This window comes from Pseudonaja textilis, chromosome 3, assembly GCF_049901715.1.
Source record: "Pseudonaja textilis isolate UNSWEBS1 chromosome 3, rPseTex1.2, whole genome shotgun sequence".
Taxonomy (NCBI): Eukaryota; Metazoa; Chordata; class Lepidosauria; order Squamata; family Elapidae; genus Pseudonaja; species Pseudonaja textilis.
Window position 1 is genome coordinate 66,441,845 of NC_141992.1, and position 21,319 is coordinate 66,463,163.

At 36.1% G+C, this 21,319-nt stretch overlaps 1 protein-coding gene across 1 annotated transcript; it reads right to left on the minus strand.

Moving 5' to 3' along the window:
* Positions 1-1,887: 1,887 nt before the first annotated feature.
* On the minus strand, positions 1,888-20,215 carry LRRC40 (leucine rich repeat containing 40). The gene is made up of 15 exons (XM_087930020.1): positions 19,193-20,215; positions 15,510-15,691; positions 14,597-14,670; positions 13,782-13,911; positions 12,144-12,267; positions 11,611-11,753; positions 10,691-10,863; positions 10,379-10,469; positions 10,249-10,294; positions 9,533-9,644; positions 8,525-8,632; positions 7,453-7,563; positions 6,018-6,095; positions 5,058-5,243; positions 1,888-3,451 (listed from the first exon to the last, which is right to left on the minus strand). Exons 1-15 carry the CDS (start codon positions 19,350-19,352, stop codon positions 3,328-3,330), a joined length of 1,842 nt encoding a protein of 613 aa, XP_087786146.1. The 5' UTR covers positions 19,353-20,215; the 3' UTR covers positions 1,888-3,327.
* Between the last annotated feature and the right edge of the window lie 1,104 nt (positions 20,216-21,319).

Consider the following 21,319-nt stretch of genomic DNA (forward strand, 5'->3'; position numbering starts at 1 on the left):
GAGTTGTTTCTGGCAACAATGCATGCCTTTTTTTCAAAATGCCCAAGCAAATGAGAAGAGCTGTTGGTAAAATTCAATCACACCAAGAGCAGCCATTTCCAATGACTGACTGAAGTTTTCCATGCTTGTAACTTTCATGTTCCTAAAGTAAAAGGTGGAATTGAAGAGCACTTAAGCTCTATAAAACATTATTTTTAATAAAATACCTAAGATCCATTCAGAATTACCATAACAATTTTCCTTTTGTTCATGTCTGCCTTTATTACCTTACATTCCAAACAGGAGACGTATTAAACAATTTTTAAATCAGAAGTTAAAAATTAAATTTTAAAAAATGCATTGCTAGTAGCTTAAAAACTCACTTTATGTACTTACTACAATGTTTGAGAAATCCAACAGCGACACCCAGAGGCTAAGAATATTTGTCTTGGCAACACAAATTCTTGTTAGTGGATTCTTTTTGGAAAAAAAAATAAGACTACATTTGAATCATTATGAACTTTAAACGTGCTTTAAGTTTCCACATGATTTCATTCCATCAAGAATGTTCATGCCCCTTTGTGAAGTTTTATTCTGAACATCGATAAGCCACACCAGTTCAGCACAAGAGGCTGAATTTTTATAAATCGGGGCCTTTCCTGCCTCTTTGCTAGCTTAAGTGGCTTAACACTGGGCAAGACAAAGACTTATTAGTTACGTTTTCTACTTGTGAGTACTGTAATCAAGTAAAAAACAACTTACTTTATTACAAATTTTACCATTTTATAAAACACGTTTAATTATAGAGATAGCTGTATTGTAATTAATATTTTGAAACAATTGTGATTTTGAGCTTAAATTATATACAGAATTGTCATTTTTGTATGTGTTAAAAAGATTGCTATATGACAAAATACTTTTCAGTTTAATTACTGTATCATTGTAAATAAGGCTGAATGAAGAATCATTTACTACTTTATGAACATAGATTGTGAATGTAATTCAATGTTTTGCAGTATACAGATTTACTGAACTTGAAAGCTGCTTCATTTTATGTGAAAAAGTACTTTAAAGCTATATTTTAAATGAATTGATTCAGTGAAATCAATCATCTTTAATTTGCACATACAGATAGTATCTTTTCCATTTTACTTTGCGCATTGACACTAACTAGTAAGGTGTATATTGTGTCTAGAATGCATTTTGCAGATGCTTTCTGTACATAAAAAGAATACAGGGACTCAAACAATGCTGTGCAGCGTATAGCAGAGCCATTTTCGGCTTTGATGTACTCAAATTTTTTCAGTATTTAAAAAAAGTGTTTTGAATAATATATTAAAAAGTCTATTGTATAAATAAAGTCACCTTATTGTAAATATCCTGCCTTCAGAGCAATGTATTGCAACAATTGCATCTTTTATTACTCACAGAAAGCCAGTATTAATAATCAGCAGCAAATCTCTCATTAGAACTTTGGTTTTTACCTGTTTTTGGATTCAGTCAGTTTTAATTTTTTAAAGACTCCCCAAGTTTATCCGAAGCATAGTTTGGAACATAAAAGAGCAGCTTTAAAGGTTACTTTCCCAGCAGCTGCCATCATAGACAAAACATTTGGTCTCCTGGAGTTTTTGAATTTTGAATGTTGATGATCCTGTTGTAGCTAAAGTTCATACAGGGTGGAATGCATCTGGCAGAGCTGGGTATATGTGGAATCTCTCTCTCTCTCTCTCTCTAACACATACACACATTTTAATGCACTGGTGTAGCCTTTATGCTATCCTTAACTTCCCAGCTGCTGAAAAAGTCAGTGTCTACAGCTTCACACCGGAGCACTTAAGCATACTTGTTGGAGATTACAACTTATGTCCAGAAGCATCTCTTTGATCTGTAAGAATTGATCCCAGCATATTTAGAAAACCCAAAACATTTTATTATATAGACAAAAGCAAACGTCTAGAAGATGCTATAGCACCCTGTTTACCTCTAATCAGCACATTTCCTGTCTTTAAAATAGTCCTTCATTTAGTGTATCACTGGCCAGCATCTAATGTCAACATTCTGGAAAAAAAACACTCCTTACTGGAACAGCTGATTGGGGTAGGCAGAAGTGATGTTGTATGGGTGGAAGCTAGACCAGGGTGGCCAACTGTGGCCCCTTTATGACCTGTGGATTTCATTTCCCAGAATTCCTGAGCCAGCAGCCATTCCTGGCTCAGGAATTCTGGGAATCTAAATCCACAGGTTGTAAAGGGGCCACAGTTGCCCATGTCTGAGTTAGAACCAGCTGTTTTTTAAGCTTGTATTCAATTAGGATTGCAGCTTTTGCACCCTCAGTACTTGTCAGCATCCAACAAATAATTCCATATATCGCTGAACAGACAGTATAGTATTATACAAGGAATTAAAACCTCAGTCTTAACACTGCTGATTCAACAGAACAATTCATCAAGAAACACTGTTTACTTAATATTTCAGGACTGGAATTTGGCAGGAATCCTCACTCAAACGGGGAATTTGTATCAGAATAAAATAATCTGAAAGCAAGCCAGTACGATACCACAATGAAATAAGTATGTTTATCTTTCCAATTAAGAAACAAACCTACAAAAGGACAGAATAGAAGGAACACATTTGAAGAGAGTATTTACAATGTAATATGTAAGGGGGAGAAATGAAAGAATTAATAGAACAAAACAGAACCTTACCAGTTTGCTTCCTACAAAACTAATATTTGCAATGATGCCTGTGAAATCCACAAAAACCATGAGAGCCTATCAGCCCCAAAGTTGTGAATTGGATTAAACTTGGATTAAGGTACTATTTCCTAATATTTGTGATACTCTGTATTGTAATGTTTTGTATGTTTTTTTGCATTTGTAAATGTGTATAAATGCTATTTTTGAAATTTAATCTGATTTTAAAATACATATTACATTCATGTACCAAAACACAAATGGCAACCAAATATTTAGTTTATACTTCTTCTATAACAGCCTTCGGACCAAAGCCTTAACATTGTATACATGAATGGCAAACACATTTTGGGGGCGCTTAAAACATATAAACAGAATTCTAAACAACTGAGAAGTATCAAATATAAAATTAAAACATGGCCATACCAGATATATATGTTGAAAGGAGAGAAGATCATAAGCAACTATTTGCTTTTGCTGGGTAATATATGCCATACAAGTATAGCCCCAAGAACAGCCTGAGTTGCCTGCTGGTAGGCTAAAATCCTTTGAGAACCCTAGAAGCAACATCCTAGCATACGCATTTTCAAGGTAAGTTTCCCAACAACAAACGCCATGATCTTCGTTCTTCAGAAAGTAAGATGTTGCACACTTTTTAGTTCATATCAGCAGCAACAGTAGGAATCCTGCTTCTCAGATACTCAAGCACAGCAGCTGTTCCCTTAGCCAGAATAGCTGCACGGGGAGTTCGGAAAGGGTTACCTTCCAGTAAAAGTACTCTAAGAGAAAGAGAAAAACCAATTAGAACTGCTGTTCATTCAGGTGCAGAGTCTATAAGAATACAGAAACATTCAGAGGGAGTGAGGAAATCCATGGAGACTCCTCTGGTTCAAACTGCAGAAAGCTGAATCAACATCGTCAAAATGCTTCCATTCGCATGAGGATTTTGCTAGATTAAACAAACATTCAACAGCAATATTGTATATATAATCTATTTACCTTCCAGTAATACTTCTGCCACTTATTAAAATGTCTGTTTCTCTTCTACAGGCTTACCCTTGAAATAATGTCCTCACAGAATCTCTCTTTAAAGTCTACTTTCTATCTCAAGGCAGAGCTGAAATCAGTTTCATATTTTGATTGATTGGATTTTCTTACAAGCTTTGCTACTAGATGCAACTTGCAAGAGAAACCTACTACATTAAAGAAGCCCTAATCCATTCTAAATTCTTGAAACAAGATCTACACATTGAAAGCATAAGTTAAACCTTCCTTAGGGCTTATTAGAATTCCGAGAAATAATTATCAGTTTATTTAATTTAAAGCTGATCTGCTTTACTTTAGGTAATTAATTGCATAGTCAAGATTTGGAAACGTCAGACGACTGAGTGTGCACTGTCTCCTTCACTCCCCACAGGAGAAAGAAGAATTCGATTTATTTAGACCTGACCTTTCTGATAAATTGATTCTGAGGATTTTATTAAATTGAACTCAGTATATATGATATGCAAGAATTTACTTAGCTTGATAGGGCATAAATCTACTGGATCAGAATGCTCTACTCTCAGTCATTCATGTCCTGGTCACTTTCACATGGATCGCTGTAATCCGCTCAATATGGGGTTGCTCTTGAAGACAATCCATAAGCTTCAGCCGCTACAAAGTGTGGTGTGGGTAGTTATATGCACACTTAGATCAGTGCACATTACACTTCTGCTCTGTGAGCTGCATTGGTTAGCAGTCTGCTTCCCAGTTCAGTTCAAGTTGCTCATAACATCCTCTAAAGCCCTTATGTGGCATGGGGCCAATTTATTTGAGCCCCCCATTTTATCTACTTGCCTAATTAGATCCAGCAGAAGGCCGTGTTGCCTGGGGAACAGGCAGGAGTGATGTGGAGCTGGCAAAATAGCTATGCTGTTGAGTGAGATTGTTTTCACTCTCCTGTAGAGTATGTTTTTTATGTTTTTTATGATTTTTAATAGCTTTTTATTGTTTCAATGTATTTTAATAGGGTTCTTGTTTTTATATCATTTTTATTGTTTATTGTGTTTTTAACTCTGCTCAGCTGCTCAGATTGACAGCTGACAATTGAACTTACTTAAACAAACTGAACAAATTAGTAAGTAAAAATAGGAACACATGGCGAAGTGCTCCTAACTGAAAATGATGTAAACCATCCTAAGGAACAAAATATTCTCTGATGCTCCATATCCACAAATCACTATATAATACATATTTAAAAAAATAAAAGCAAATCAGTTCAACAGACATCAATATAGCAGTAACCCCCTTACGAAAGCTGCAATAAATGTTTGCAATGCTTCCGCACAGTATTTTGGTTAAATAAATATGATGTTTAGAAACACTCAAAGCACATGTGGTCACCTGAGATTGTCACAATTCCCAAGTTCTGGTGGAATCTGTAGGAGATCATTGTTTTGAAGATCTAGAGTACTGAGCTTTTCCATCTTCTTTAACTGTTGAGGATCTAGGGATCCAATCTGATTATTTCCAAGAAGGATGGCTTCAAGAGTCACGATACGATAGAGGACATATGGAAATATTTTAAATCTATAAAAATTAATACACATTTCATTAATAAATAGGTAAGTTGAAATAATTTGATTATACTGAAGGGGAAAAAAATCCATGGAAACAGAACCAACAAAATACTCTTACATTCTTGTGATCACACCAGAGAGTAAACATGACAAACTGTTCTTTCAAATAGTTTGAAAAACATGTTGAATGATGACATTACTATAAACTCTAAACACATGCAATTTATAAAAACCTTAATTATGTAGAATAAAATACAAATAATTATTTTTAATGGTAAAACTCCAGCTGTGATTTCAGGTGATAATAGTCTTTTAAAAAATAATTTTGTATACTGAAAAACTGCTTGGATCCTACCCATTGTATTTATTTTATTTTATTTATTTATTTATTGACCTTTATTTATTTATTACCATTGGGTAATTTTTACATAGAAATGCTTATGGGAGAAGATGTTACTTTAACTAATGTTTTTTATGTATAATTCATCCTTGAATGACAAACAAATTGCATGCTAACTATTCTATAAATGTCCCAAGCCAATCAATTTCTATGTGAAGTAATATTAAATTATTGCAGAATAGCGCAGAAGGGAACATTCTGACATCCATGGTCAGACATTTCCAGTCAGAAGATGGCTTTTTAAATATGAAATCTCCCTAAAGTTTCCTGTGTTGACTCTATTTGTACATCAGACTTGTTGGGTGACATACATGCACAATGCTCTCCAAAATACAAATAGCAGTGCCACATAATACCACATGAAGAGACTGTAAGAGCACTTACCTGTTAAAGGCAATATTTATTATCCGTAGTTTTGTCAATGCTTCCATTTCATCTGGCAGAGATGTCAAAATGTTATTTCTAAATTGTCAAACAGAAAATAATCCCTTTTTATTGTATGTCAATATTTAAATTTAATTATGTAATATAAAACATACATAAAATTATGTTTCCCATCAAACATAAATAAATATACCTGAGTTTGAAAGGAAGGTAGTTCTGGGGTCAAACAATAGGAGAACTGCTTTTCTCAAAACATGTTAGGAACTTCTAGCTAGTAAGATTGAGTATTACTCCTAATTCAATTTTTCTCAACTATGGCAACTTGAAGACTTGGGAACATCAACTCCCAGAATTTTTCCAACTAGCAAATTTCTGGAAGTTAAAATCCATACAACATCAAGTTGCCAAGATTAAGAAATACTGGCTAATTTCAAAGGGCTCCTTTCTATTTGTATCTACTCTACATGATCATAGGAAATAGACATAAATAAATGGGTCTCAAATTATGCAAACTATGGCCTAATTTCTCCTCTTGATTTTAAGGAAATTATTGCCATCAGCATTAGTATGTTTACTTGGCATGTACTTTTATCTAAGCATCATACAAAACTTATATTTTTACCCTGTAACGAACCTATATAGTAGAAGAGAGTGCAGCTGGCCCCAAGTCAACCAGTAAGATTCCATGGCTGAAGGTAAACTAGACCTAATTCCCCACTCCTAATCACAAACCTTACATACTGCAATATCATATAATTTTGGACTTCAACCATACCTGAGTCAACATTAGTCAGATTCATAAGAATAAAATACGCCTTGTCCCCATATTAAGAGGGAGTGTCTGAAAGGGGTTTCCATTCATAATAATTTTCAGGCAACCAAGATACTTTATCGGGGATCACAAAACCACAATTCTGTAATCTCACTGAAGCTGAGCCTTTGAAAGATTCCTACCTGATAATACTGGCGATTTTGAGACAAAGGTTTACAGTGGAACCTTGGGTCACGGCTGTAATCCGTTCCAGGACTACAGTCACAACCCAATTTGGTCGTAACTGGAAGCACGACTGTCTGCGCATGTGCGGACCAAAAAAAATTGGCGCCAAAGGGGAAATCACCACGGCAGGGAAAATAGTCATGGCAATTTTCGGGCTTGCCTGGTCACCACCCGAAGATCTGTTCGCAACCAGAAGCAAAACAGAAGCAAAAATACTGGTTGTTACCCAATTTGGTCGCGAACAGAAATGTTTGCGACCCAAGGTTCCACTGTATTTTCAGGATCCTTTGAGACTCCTCTGAATTGGTTTTATCCTACTCTGACACTTCTAAATTGTGTTCTTAGATAACCTTTCAATATTTTTTGCATTTGGGGAGAAAACAAAACCTTACAGGTATAATTTAAATGCAGCTTTTAAATTTTTCAGGAATTGCTTACCTGAGTTCCAAATGTGTCAGTCTATGAAGCATACATAGCTCCAGTGAAACAGAAGACAGCTTATTGAAACTCAAATTAATATCACTCACAGATTCTTTTAGTTCCACAATCCTGGAGAAATGGTAAAAATAAATAAATAAATAAGTAAGTAAGTAAGTGTAAATAAATAAGCAAGCAATTTAATTGAAGTCGTTAGGATCTGCATTATTTGGAGCTGTTTTAAAAAATATTGATAATAATGCAATTAAACTTTTGTGAATTATTTTTAACCAACCTATATTTCACAGTGAAAATGTAATCCAAAGTAAAACAAAGTAAAACAAACACTATTTGAGAAAAGAACATGGGCAATTGTTAAGAAACACTAGAAAAAAAAACAAATCTGAAAGCCTCTATTTCATCCCAAAGTGAGACAGAAAGCTATAGAAACCAGGCACTTATAATATTAAGTGTGATTAAATGCAAGGTAATGGGGTACAGGGTAGAGCACAAAGCAGTGAGAGCAGGCAGGTGGCAGACCGTAGGGTGTTGGGGACAATGGGAGTGTAGGATACGGTAAGCAGCAGGGATGAAGTACAGAGGTGGGGATGTAGCGTAGGGTGGCAGGGACCGTGTAGTGCAGGAAAATAGAGCTACAGGGTGTGGTGCAGAGTAGTGGGGAAGGCAGCGGCAGTGGAGAGCAGGGCAACAGGACCAAGGAAACATAGAGTGGCATGTTTGGCAAAATACAGGGCAGAATGCAGGGTGCATAGTGTGAGTCGGCCAAAAGGGCAGAGATGGCAGGGGGCAGACAGGCAGGTGGAAGAGTTGTAGTAAGGGTGAGCACTGCAAAATAGGGTAGAAGCATGATGTTCTTGCTTTATGATGACATGGTTCTTGCCTAACAATCACAACCGGGATTATAGAACTGCCATTGCTAAGAGGTGTAGATATGTGGTCATGCAATATTTTGCCTAACAACTGCATCGCTTAGTAATGGAAATTCCGCTCCCAATTAGGGTCATTAAGCGAGAGCTACCTGTAAATTTTCTTTACAATGAGAGCGATGTTAAAAACTATAAATACGTAGTACCTTGCTGGGATTTCAGTCAGATTATTCTTGCTGAAGTTTACATTACTGACTGGATTGTCTCCAACCGCATTCAGAACTTCATCCGGTATTACAACGGCCTGTTTCTCACTATACAGTATTTTAAAAAGTTATCTTGTTTGAAAGGATAAAGATGATCAGTCTTGTTTGCTCTACACATTGTTTCATTGGAATGTTATAAAAACACATTAAAAGTTCAACATGTCATACATTAATGATAAAATCATTCTTTTTTTAAACCTTCTGTTGTGCCAGACCAACTAGAATAAACCTTGCATACAACAGACCAAATTTATGTTTTGATTTATCTAATTTGCAGCAATTTATATCACAACTAACATTGGGCTGATTTATCTAGTTTTTGCAATGATACTTGCTTGACAAAGCACTTGACCTCAATATCAATGATTTAAATAAAAATACAATTCATGTAACAAAGATGAATTGTCATATTTCTTTCATTCAAGTATAAATAAGAAATTTCCTGATATAAGGGACTTAGGGGCTATTGATTGGGCTCAAACATTCATCTCAAGACACAGTTTTTGAAAACCATGTTTTTTTAAATTAAGTCAATGATTGATTCCAGGGGTTATATTCTATAAACCAAAATGGGTGGATTCATAGATAGTTCTAAACAAATTAAAACAGTATTATAGTTCAAGAAGATTTGGGTACACACCCACCCACTGAATACGTTAATAAATTTGTTTATTTTTATTGTGTTTTTATACTTGTAACATTTTCTTAAGGTGGTTTATAGCTAAAAAAACCCTGACACAATAGAAATATTAAACTAAAAATTTAAATAATTAACAAATGTTGCATATGTATTTGTACAAGGCCATAGTTATATATATATCAAAATCTGTTTTAAAGGATTTCAAGTTTTCAGCAAAGAGATTGATTTATTCAGTTTTAGGTGAAAGACATTCCAGAGGAAAGGAGGTATAGAAAAATCTGGTTCATATAAAATTAAAATATTCCTACCTATAATCTAATGTCTTCAGCACAGTAATAGCATGCATATTAATTTTGGACTGACTTGGCAAAGTCATTGCTGTCATGGGAAATTCTCCATTTGGGTTAATTATTTCATCATCTACCAAAAAAAGTAGGTTCACATAAAATCTGACACGTAAAATCTATTAAGATTTCAAATTTTACCAATAAGGTTAGTCTGTATTTAACATAAAAGATTAAAATATTCAACCTTAAATATTTTTCACTTTGGATGCATGCATTCAAAAAAATCAAGCTTGTTCAATTAAATGGACTGGAAGATTCCTAGCATTGAATAGTTGTAGACAGAACCAAGTGTAGAGTAAATACACTTGTTCTCACTTTTGAGATTGTCCATCACCAAAAGTAATTGTCACACAAGGGGTTAATTTCCCCCCACTCCAAATTTAGGTCTGTTCTAAATATAGCATCCCTGGAAAATATTTGGAATTGTTCTTTGAAAAATCTTTAAAACTACTGACTCGGTTCTACTAGTAAAAGGATATTTCAATAAATAAGTGATCTGTAATGTTCACAACATTTTACTCCATCATCCAGGAAGGCTGCATGTTTACTTGGCACTTATATATTCCAAAATAAAAATACACATTACTGTTAAAATTACTAAAACATTTCCCAACAAATGAGAAACAGATATTCCAAAGTCTCAACTATAATTTTTTACTTTTAAATAAATTATTTACCTTGTATTTTGCTTCTAAGGTATTTCAGGATTTCTTGTGTTCCTTTCTAAAATGAAAGAATTAAAAGCATAAGTAGTTTATCTTACGATTGTCAAGGATCCAAAATAAGTAACATGGTATGTATACTTACTTGTAGAATATCCCTTCGGATTGCTCTTAAAGGATTTCCTTCCAGAGCTAAAAATTTCAACTGAGAAAGGTTTCCTAGTTTACAAGGAAGACTGATAACATAAAGAGGTTATTTCAGAGATTGTATCCATCAAAACAAGTAAATGCAATATAATTATTTTCACCGTTCATTATTTTTAACTTCATTATTAGAAAAGGCTCTTATTTTTACAATTTCATGAATAACACACTTTCCAAAGGCAAAAATGTGGTTTTGAAATGAATTAACATATGTTACTCCTTTCACAAGTAAAATAATAAATATGCTTCCTACTTGCTAATATCATTGTTGGATAAGTCTAGCCGTTCTAATCCCTGTAACAGAGTGATTTCATCAGGCAATGATTTCAACTTATTATCTCTTAGTTCCAACACACACAAGGAATTCAGATACTTCAATTGTTCAGCTCTTAATACTTCAATCTGATTTTCACCAACATGCAATTCCTAGGAAAAAAAAAACATTGTTCTTACATCTATTAAAATAAAGTTGTCTAAAAAGGAGAATATGTCAATACATTTTTTGTAATTGTATATGTTTAAAAGCAATAATAAACAATATTTTAATCCAGAGTTCCTTAAATGTGATATAGGATTGTAATATTACAAGCATTAAAGACATATAGATTATTGTGAACTAAATCACACCTGTTCTTCCACAAATACTGGTATAATTACAATCTCATAATCTCATTTTTTTAAAAAATCTACCCATATTCTGAAAGTAGGTTGCAGTTACAACTTGTAAATGTGATCAATTAATTATAAGCACCATTGCAATCGGACCAGCCATGTATTCATACATTGTACTATATAAATGCATTCCTCATTTCTTTAAAACACGGTATCTGAAAACATTATATGCATTATATATAGACAGCTTCTAATGAATATTGTTCATTATTGTTATTAAAGAAAAAATTTATTAAAATGCCACTTCAATAGATAGCTATATTAACAATTAAGCTTAGCTCCATTTTACCATTATATATAACTATTGTTTGCTATGGATATCTGTGAAGAAGGCAAATGACAAAATGCTTATCTCAATAGTGCACGTAGCTATATAAAAGTTGGAATTGCTGCAGTGACATTGTGACACAGATATTTTCATTTTGATAAAAACTGCTGGATTCAATTCAAATCCCCGGTATGTGTTAATAGGCCAAAACTCTGAAAGAAAACAAATCCTACCTTTAAATATGTACATGAATGAAAATCTGGCAAGGAGCACAACTTATTTCTCCTGAGATAGAGTTGTTCTAGTGAAACCATACTGCCCAGTTCAGGAGGTATATTTTCCAGGAAATTCTTAGTGCAATCCAGTTTTCTTAAATCTAGACGAAGAGAGCAGATAGAGAAAGAACTTGCATCATCTGTACCAAAATAATCATGATGGTTTATTAAAGAGCATAACCATACAGGTTTTCAATATGCTATCTCCAGAAACCGAATAAATGTTTAATTTAAGAAAGATCAATAAGAAGAAAGTCTCAAATGTATGTATGGCATGTTACAAATATGGCTTCTTCAGTAACAGTGCTAAATGCAAGGTTATAGAAATACTGTTGGGATTCAGCATGCTCTCTTTTCATTTACATTAAAACAAAATTCTTTAAAAGGAAAAGAAAAGCTGCTGACAATATTTTAGAAAACCTCTTTTAGAAACTGGAAAATTAGATAATAAAAATAAAGCAATAATTAAATATAACTCAATAGGCCCTTACTTTTCATTGCACTGATTTCTGTTGGAAGATTCATTAATTGATTAGAACCTAAATTGAGACGCACCAAGTTTATAAGGAAAGCAAAACTTGTAGGGATACCAGAGATATGATTATTAGAGATATCCTAAAGAAAGAAAGGAAAGAAAACCATATTTTACTTATTCTGAATCTTAGCTATGTGAGAAAACATAAGTTGTAATTTACAACCTGTTTAAGAAATGTAGATCTGGGTTAGCTGAAAACAAATTGGTTAGCACAATTCTACCTTCCATTTTGAGTTCTGACATCAAAACTTTGGCCTATCCTACCTATTAGATTCATGAGCCACACAGAAGCAAATCGATTCCTTTCATTTCATTTCCAGCTTGAGAGATCATTTTTACCGTTTCTATGTTTAGAGAGCATGACTGGAGAATATGTATGCAAACCTCCTCTGAGCTACTAGATACTGTATCTGTCTGAAACTCAACGCTAGAGAGGTACATCACTTGAATATCATCACTGAAGAGAGATTTGACGTTGAACCTCTTCCACTAACGTCAGATTCCTTCTCTGTTCTCAAGACAAAGACGGAAATTTGATGTATCCTGTATGCATTCTATGTCACCCAAATCCTCCAATAACGTTATATAGCTAATTCTTCCATTTATAAGGACCGAGAGCCAATGGATCATAATAAGTTTACATTCTATAACAATATCCTTAATGCCATCAAACAAGAACATCTGCTATCCCAGGTCCTTGGAGAAGTGAATAAAAATGCTAATCCAGTCTAAACATCTGGCTGATTGTGTGACAAACCATATTAATAATAATTGACAAACCACCACCAGTCAATTACAAAAGGCAGCCTTACTTGGAAGAGCTTACATTTATTACAATATCGTGAACATGATGCAACAATATATGCCTATGCCAGATCTTTGGGAAGATTGATAAAAATGCCAAGGGCCAAATCCAGCCTAAACATCTGGCTGACTGTGCAACCAATAACAATAATATAAACTTGTGTGGAGCCTGAGAGAAACAGGATGGGGATTTTTGACTCCTCTTTTTAAAACTTCCACTGCTTTTTCTTGCACAGATGCTCTCCTGCAGGGTCTCATTCTTAGGGAAATTGTCGGAATTGACTGCTTTTTTCCCCTCCCCTTTACAGGTAGTCCTCAATTTACAATCACAATTTGTGTTGCTAAGTGAGAGTTGTTAAGTGAATTTTGCCCAATGTTACGACCTTGCTTGCCAGAGTTGTTAAATGAATCACTGCAGTTGTTAAGTTAGTAACATGGTTGTTAAATGAATCTGGCTTCCCCAGTGACTTTGCTTGTCAGAAGGTCGCAAAAGGTGACTCCGCAACACTGCAACCGTCATAAATATGAGTCGGTTGCCAAGCATCTAAATTGATCATGTGATGCTGCAATGGTCATTAGTGTGAAAAGCGGTCATAAGGCACTTTTTTCAGTGCCAGTGTAATTTTGAACAGTTACTAAATGAACTGTCAGTTGAGGACTACCCATACTTGGGGGTCACCTACTTCAAGTCCTAGAAATGTACTGTACTTAGTCTATGAGTAACAAATAAATTAAAACAGTATCAACTACAACCAAAAGAGAAAGTCAGAAACCATCAGCTTCTGCTTACCAACTCTTCCAAACTGACAAGTTGTCCGAATTCATCAGGCAGGTGATACAATTCGTTGTGCTGCAGAAGCAGGCTCCTCAAGTGTTTTAGCTGAGTAAGCTCTTCTGGTATCTCTTGCAGTTTATTATGACTATTGATAAAACAGGAATTGTGAAGGGCTGCATTACTATACAATTGGTCTGCTATTCAGTTTAATAAATAACTACAATATGAATTACCTTTGCTTGTTTGAACTACTGTTGCCTTAACTAATCTTCCTATTGTGTAATTATTTTTTTCTAGTAGGATAAGAAGTAAAAATCATGCAATCCTAGAACTAGTCGGTGGCTTACAATTCAGGAATTATATAACAGAAGTAATAATATTCTTTACATCCAGGATTTATTAATTTTTTCAAATCAAATTCTCAATTAAAGCAAAATGTCAAAGCCTGCAAGTACTTATATAATAATTTCTTAACAATGAAAAATATTCAAGATTTCAAAAACTGAGCAATTTAAGAGCAGCTATACTGCTGTTATTACACACTTCATTTCTTAAGTAAAGGGTGTACTTTGATTTTTTTCCCCTCTAATCTAATTTCTACCAGCTGCCAAAGGCCTGTTTTAGCTTCCAGGTGAAAACTAGGCTACTTTCTTATTGGATTTATATAGTTGCCAATCTTACACAATACTCTGGGTGGCTTACAATATTAAAATAATAATACATATAAATATAAAAAAATAGCAGCCAAAAAAAGCCACACCATCACTCAACGCAGCCAAGTGATAGCCTCTATCCCACACTTCAAGTTCCAAGCTTAGAGATATTTTTACCTCAAATTAAGTTTCTGAAGATTTTCTAGTGATCCTATAGCAGAAGGGAGAGACGTGAGTTGATTATCATGCACCTAAAAGTAATACGAAATTGTTAGAACTTCTTTTTTGCTAAAATATGATATATTAAATGCTCAAATGTGCAAAAAAGTGGACTTTGAAAATTAAAATTATTATATCCATTGCAAACTGCACTAAATTAAACAGTTTGTGCTTCTTATTTTTGTCATTTCATCAAATGATGAAAATGATGACAAATTATGGGAAGGAGGAAGAAGAGTAAAAGACAAGGAAGAAAAGCCATCTTTACACTGAGGAGGGTTTTCATATGGATGGTTTGTATGTTTTGGCTTAAGGTTATTACAATAAAGTTCTTGCTAAATTGTTTGGTATATATATTCAGATTTCTAAAGAACCAGCAATGGAAATATGAGGCAAAGCCTTTTCCAAGACTTCCGCACCTTGTATTTAATAGTTTTAAAATACAGGAACATTTTTATTTCAGATATCAAAGGTTCCTCAATGTTCAGAATTATGAGAAAAAAAGACAACTGTATTACACAAGGACGACAGGCTAAGGATTTTTCAGTCAGAAGGCCATCATTCTAACTTCACAACATTATGTGAATGAAATCAGTGATTTAAGATCAAGTAACAAATTGGACAAGAGTTTGAACTAGGGTTACTCTGTTCAAGAGAAGCTCTCAACTCTTCATTCTACAGGAGTGTGTGTATATATCCAAGAGACAGAGAAAGAGGAAAAAGAATCGACAGAGAGATCTTTATACGTTCCTCAAAAATACATCATTCAACAAAACTAGGTTTGCAGACCAGAAGATCTTTTCCCCCAATAGTGATCAATGCACAATTAGTAACATAAAAGTAACCGTCATTCATCATTTATTTTACTCACATCAAGCACAGTGAGGGCAGGTAAAAGTTTGATATCATCAGAAAGACACTGCAGTTTGTTAGAAGATAAAATCAGTTTGTTGAGGTCAGTTTGCTCCCACCAGCGATCAGCACCAGTAAAAGAGAGGTTTTGGTGGGCCTCTTCTGGAGTATCCAAATTTATTCGCCATATATGTAGAGGTACTGCATACAAAAATAGAGTATGTCCATATGAAAAAATCATTTTAAAAAATCGTTCATCTTCTATTATGGTTATTCTTCTAAAGCAGAGGTGTCAAAATTGATTTCATTGAGGACCGCATCAGAGAGGCGGGGGTGGTGCGTGGCCAAGTGAGCATGACCAGCTTGATGTCACATGTATCAGGGGTGCCTGTGGTGGTCTAAGCGCTCTGCAGTGAACAGGCTTCCGAGCTCCATTTTCGGATGCAATGGCCTCCTACAACCCTCTGCCAGTGAAAAAGGAGCTCGGGAGAGCCTCCATTTTTGCTGGCAGAGGCACCGTGGGCCAATCCTTTATTATTTCCAGGGCAGCCTCATGCGCCAGATCTAAGCACCCCACAGACCAGATTTGGCCCCTGGGCCTTGAGTTTGACATTCGTTGTAAAGCAAAGGTGGGGGAACCATGGCCCTTTTATGATTTGTGGCCTTCAACTCCCAGAATTCTGGCTGACTCAGGAATTCTGAGAGTTGAAGTCCACAAGTCACAAAAGAGTTATGGTTCCCCACCCCTGTTCTAAAACTGATTTTGGAATAAATTGGTGGATTTTGAATAGAGATGTTATTTTTGAGAAGAATTACACATTTTCTAAAATTTTAAAAGATGTAGTGTCTCATTTTATTCAGAAGTCCACAAATTACAAAATAATTAAGTTTTTGCAGTTTGCAAACAGTATGCTAGTCTATTTTACACCCTCCAACAGTTAAGGTCAAGTTTGCCTCACTAACAAAGGTAATGAGTGGTCCTGTCCTTTACAGCTTTGCCATAGCATGGTTGAAAGGCAAGCAATCTGTGATTCCACTGACTATTTTTCTCTCCCACTTAGTCTCATATTCAGCAGGAAAATCAAACACGAATTGTTTTGTGTCCAGTTTACAATGAGGTTGGGTGCCTGGATTGCAGGCTTTAGCCATTTTTCAACTTGTCTAAGTGACGGTTTACTCTTCAGTGACAACTTTCCACTTAGGCTATTTCTAAACATGGGTCCACAAGTCTTCCAGAAGAACTGAAACAAGGCAAAATACAGTCCGGTTCACAAAATCAATGGGGCAGAGGAAATGTACACTCATATGGCACATCTAAAGAGTCCCTCCCACCTCCAACATACACTGTCTTTCAACAACTTACCAGGTCACCTTTTTTTGCACACAGATTAAGTAATCAAATTATCATTTATTGGTCATGCTTATTAAAATAAGAACTGTCACTACTCTTGTGAATGTCATCCCAGTTCCCAAATATCCCGATCAATGTAATGAGAATCAATGTAAGAGAAAGGCAGTGCCAGCAACAAGAGACTGTGGCTTGCAATATCTGGAAGTATCCCATGGAGTGTGCAAAATGACATTTGAGTAGGTGAAATGGTGCCACTACTGTCAATGTAATAGTGTCAGCATGAAAACCTCGGCTGCAGAAAAATGGTACCTTTTCTCATTTAAATTGATCTTCCACATAGACAATGATAGTCTACCACCCTTTCCAAAGGTCACTGAATATACATTAAAAATAGTTTCAAGGGGAAAATATTAGATACGTATCTGCAGAATATCTGATTAGTGCTATGCAAAACACCAACAGGTTAGGCATAATGCAGGCTGTAGAATCTAAGTTTCCACACAGGTAATCCTCAACATACAATCATTTGTTTAATGACCATTCGAAATTATAGTGGCAAGTGAAAAAAGTGACTTGTGATCGTTTTTCACACTTATGACCTTTGCAGCATCCCCATGGTCACATCATCAAAATTCAGAAGCTTGGCAACTGGCATGTATTTATGGCAACAGCAGTGTCTTGGGATCAACGTGATCACTTTTTGCAACCTTTTGAAGCAAAGTCAATGGGGAAGCCAGATTGACTTAACAACCGTGTTACTAAATTAGGAATTGCAGTGATTCATGTCATAACTGCGGCAAGAAAGGTTGTAAAATGGCACAAAACTCACGTAATAATTATCTTACTTAGCAATGGAAATTTTGGGGTGCAAAATTGTGGTTAAGTCAAGGACTACCTATATTCATTCTCCTACAGCCCAGACTACAGAGGACGGTACCCTTTGGCTAAGGGGGATGCTGACTGCAACCAAAATTGAACCACTGAGTCTGCATGGGTATAAACGAGGCATAGGACAGCAGCGTCTCTTATGGCACAACTTATTTTCCTCTTATGGAGAAGAGGAAAAACTGGAGTCTGGGAATGAGATGCTGAACCATGCTCTCTAAAACTGGTTTGTAAGGCCAGGAAGATAAACCCAAGAAATCACTAACGCAGTAAGTTTCCAAAACTGGCCTTTTTTAAGAGGCAACTGGACTTCCTGGTTTTTCTTTGGAGACCTTTCGCTTCTCATCCAAGAAGCTTCTTCAGCTGTGATGCAATATAAATGCTGCTGGGGCGATATAAAGCTGACTAATGCAGTCAGGCTTTATATATTGCCCCAGCAGGGTGGCTCAAGAATTGCAGGAGGAGTTTTTAATTCGTCTTAACCAACACCTGCTTTTGTTCTGTTTTGTTTTTGTTCCCGGAACAACTAGAAATGCACAAAACCCATAGGACATAGCAAGTCAAGAAAACAAAATAAAGGCAATACAGGCAAACGGTTTTCTTCTGCGGCTGGAAAAATCCCGGTGGCACAAATGAGACCGTGAATGATGCATAATATACCAACTCTTGGTCATTTTGTTTCTGTTTAGATATAGAAGTATCTCTGAAACAGTGACCCAAAAAGATACAAGTTCTCTAGTATTCACCAAACCTCAAGCTCATTTCAAGGATATCCTTACTGTATTAATGGGTTGAGCAAGCCTAGCCAATCTACCATATCTAATTACAGTTTTATTGTCATTAACGCTGGTGCATCATTTTACTATTTCATAATTTCTTTTTTCTGTTCATCTACACATACACAAACACACCATAAAAAATATCTTTCCTTTGGTCTAAACTTATAATGAAAGGACCATAATTTACAAAATTAAGACATAAGTGTGCTACTCTTAAGGTATTGCAAGTCTTTTTGCTTTTACAGCAACATATAAGCATCATTTCTCTGGAAATCAGGAAAGTATTTCTGGTGAATAAAATATTTAATATTTTAATGCTTTTAATGTGCAATTTTATACAAATCTAGCTAATTATCAGCAGTTTTATTGCTCAGTTGCAAAGTTGTCTCTGACTCTTTCCAACCTCATGGACCATAGCACACCACACCAGGGTCCTGTCTTCTACTATCAATCCATTTACAAAATGTCAGGGTTTGTTTTTTTCTAAATTCGGGGGGGAGAATCAGTCACTTTCGGGTAGATCGGGTAGAAAAAGACCCCTTTGTCTCCCCCCCACCCTGGCTGGGGTTCTGAATCCCCGCCCTTCCGGCTTGGGAACAAAGGGCAGGCCGGCCTTCTTTAAGGAGGCGTAAACTAAATCTACCTTCGCTCTTTTGGGTGGGGTACCTAGGCTCCGGCCCTCCTCATCTTCGGTCAACTCCCGGCCGGACAGATTTAACTGGCCGCTCTTTCTAGCCGCCCGAAGCAAGCCCTGGGGAATAGCGGCCGCGTTGGCTTCATCCTGCCCTGCTCCCCGCCTGAAGCCCGCCAGGGAGTGCCCCGCGCCCCGTCTCCGCGCTCCAGACATCGCGGGCGCCTCGACTCTTCTCCCGCCTGAATTCCAGCGAGGCGGCGGGAAACGCGGCTGGTCGGCCTTTCCGCGCAAAGAAGGCGGACCAGGCTGCTCTCACTGTCGCCGCGTTTGGGAGGCGCAAGAAGAGCAGAGAGACGGTCTTGTGAAGTAAAACTCTCAGCGACCGGTGACTTTTGCTGTAAACGTTGGAAAACGCAAGGGGAAGGTTCCCAGTTAGAGTGACTGTTAAGGAAACGTGGACTCTTTCTAATCTGAGAGATAAAGCTAGGCATCCTCTTTTCCAAATGGGCGTCTCCTTGAGATTGACAACATTTTCCAAAGCACTTGAAGGCCAGACAAGGAATAATGATGGAAACTGAGCAAGGAGACATTTTCTGACAGAACAAATCAACCAGTGGAAGTTGTGGGAGCTTCATCACTGGAAGCTTTCAAGAAGAGACTGGACTGCCATCTGTCAGTAATGGTATAAGTAGGGTCTCCTGCTTGGGCAGGAGGTTGGACTAGATGACCTACAAGGTTCCTTCCAACTCTGTTATTCTGTTCTATTCTGATTGTGCTTTTGGTTATGAGGTAGGGCTAAGGTTGAATGTGAACCAAGGACCTGGTTCCTGTTCTGTCCAAACTGTTATGATTAAGAGTTCTTTCCACACCATGTATGTTAACCAGCTCATCATTGCAAGAATGTAGTTGGACTCACACAATTACTAAAGCATAACCCCAGATTAATGTTACACAGCGTGCTGCATTCAAATAAACACTTCATATTTTGTCTGCAAACAAGATGACTGGGTTCCAACAATAAACCAAACTACAAGTTGCTCAGTTTTATGTTACACTTTAGCTAAATGACAGCACTTAACTGACAGTGTAGTTGATGTGGGGAGAGACTAAGCAGGATCGGACCATGTTGTACATTGATGGAAAAAATAGTATTACTTGTCAGGACTACAGTAGATTGGGAAGTTTGTTTTAAAGCCAATCTAGGAGGTAGTGGCAAACCACAATATTGTTGTCAAAAAATCTTTGTGGACATCTCCAAATCTATATACTACTAAAATTCTGATTGTCATGACCCATTATTGGGTGAAATGGTACATCAGAAGAGCAATGATTTTTGAAGCAAAGTACCTTCAAATGGGCTAAATTACAGAATGTGTCCATAATCCGAGACCCATGACTTCTGAGAGAATGACATTTGGAGTTGTGGCTGCTTCAGTGCTGCTGCCTTCTTGAATTTCTGCCATTGCTTCAGTTCCATGATAGTTACCCAGACAGTCTTGCAATTCCTCACTCCCATCTACCCTCAAAAGTAAACACCAGAACTTGCTGAAATGGGGAGATATCCAATGCTGCCTGCCAGATTCTCCTAAGAAAATTCAGTGGGGAAGCCTGAAGGAAGTTGGAAGTCACTGCTATTCCCACTGCTTTATTACCCACTCTTGGTCATTTTGTTTCTGTTTAGATATAGAAGTATCAGTGACCCAAAAAGATACAAGTTCTCTAGTATTCACCAACCTCAAGCTCATTTCAAGGATATCCTTACTGTATTAATGGGTTGAGCAAGCCTAGCCAATCTACCATATCTAATTACAGTTTTATTGTCATGAATGCTGGTGCATCATTTTACTATTTCATAATTTCTTTTTTCTGTTCATCTACACATACACAAACACACCATAAAAATATCTTTCCTTTGGTCTAAACTTATAATGAAAGGATCATAATTTACAAAATTAAGACATAAGTGTGCTACTCTTAAGGTATTGCAAGCCTTTTTGCTTTTACAGCAACATATAAGCGTCATTCCTCTAGAAATCAGGAAAGCATTTCTAGTGAATAAAATATTTAATATTGAAATGCTTTTAATGTGCAATTTTATACAAATCTAGCTAATTATCAGCATTTTTATTGCTCAGTTGCAAAGTTGTCTCTGACTCTTTGCAGCCTCATGGACCATAGCA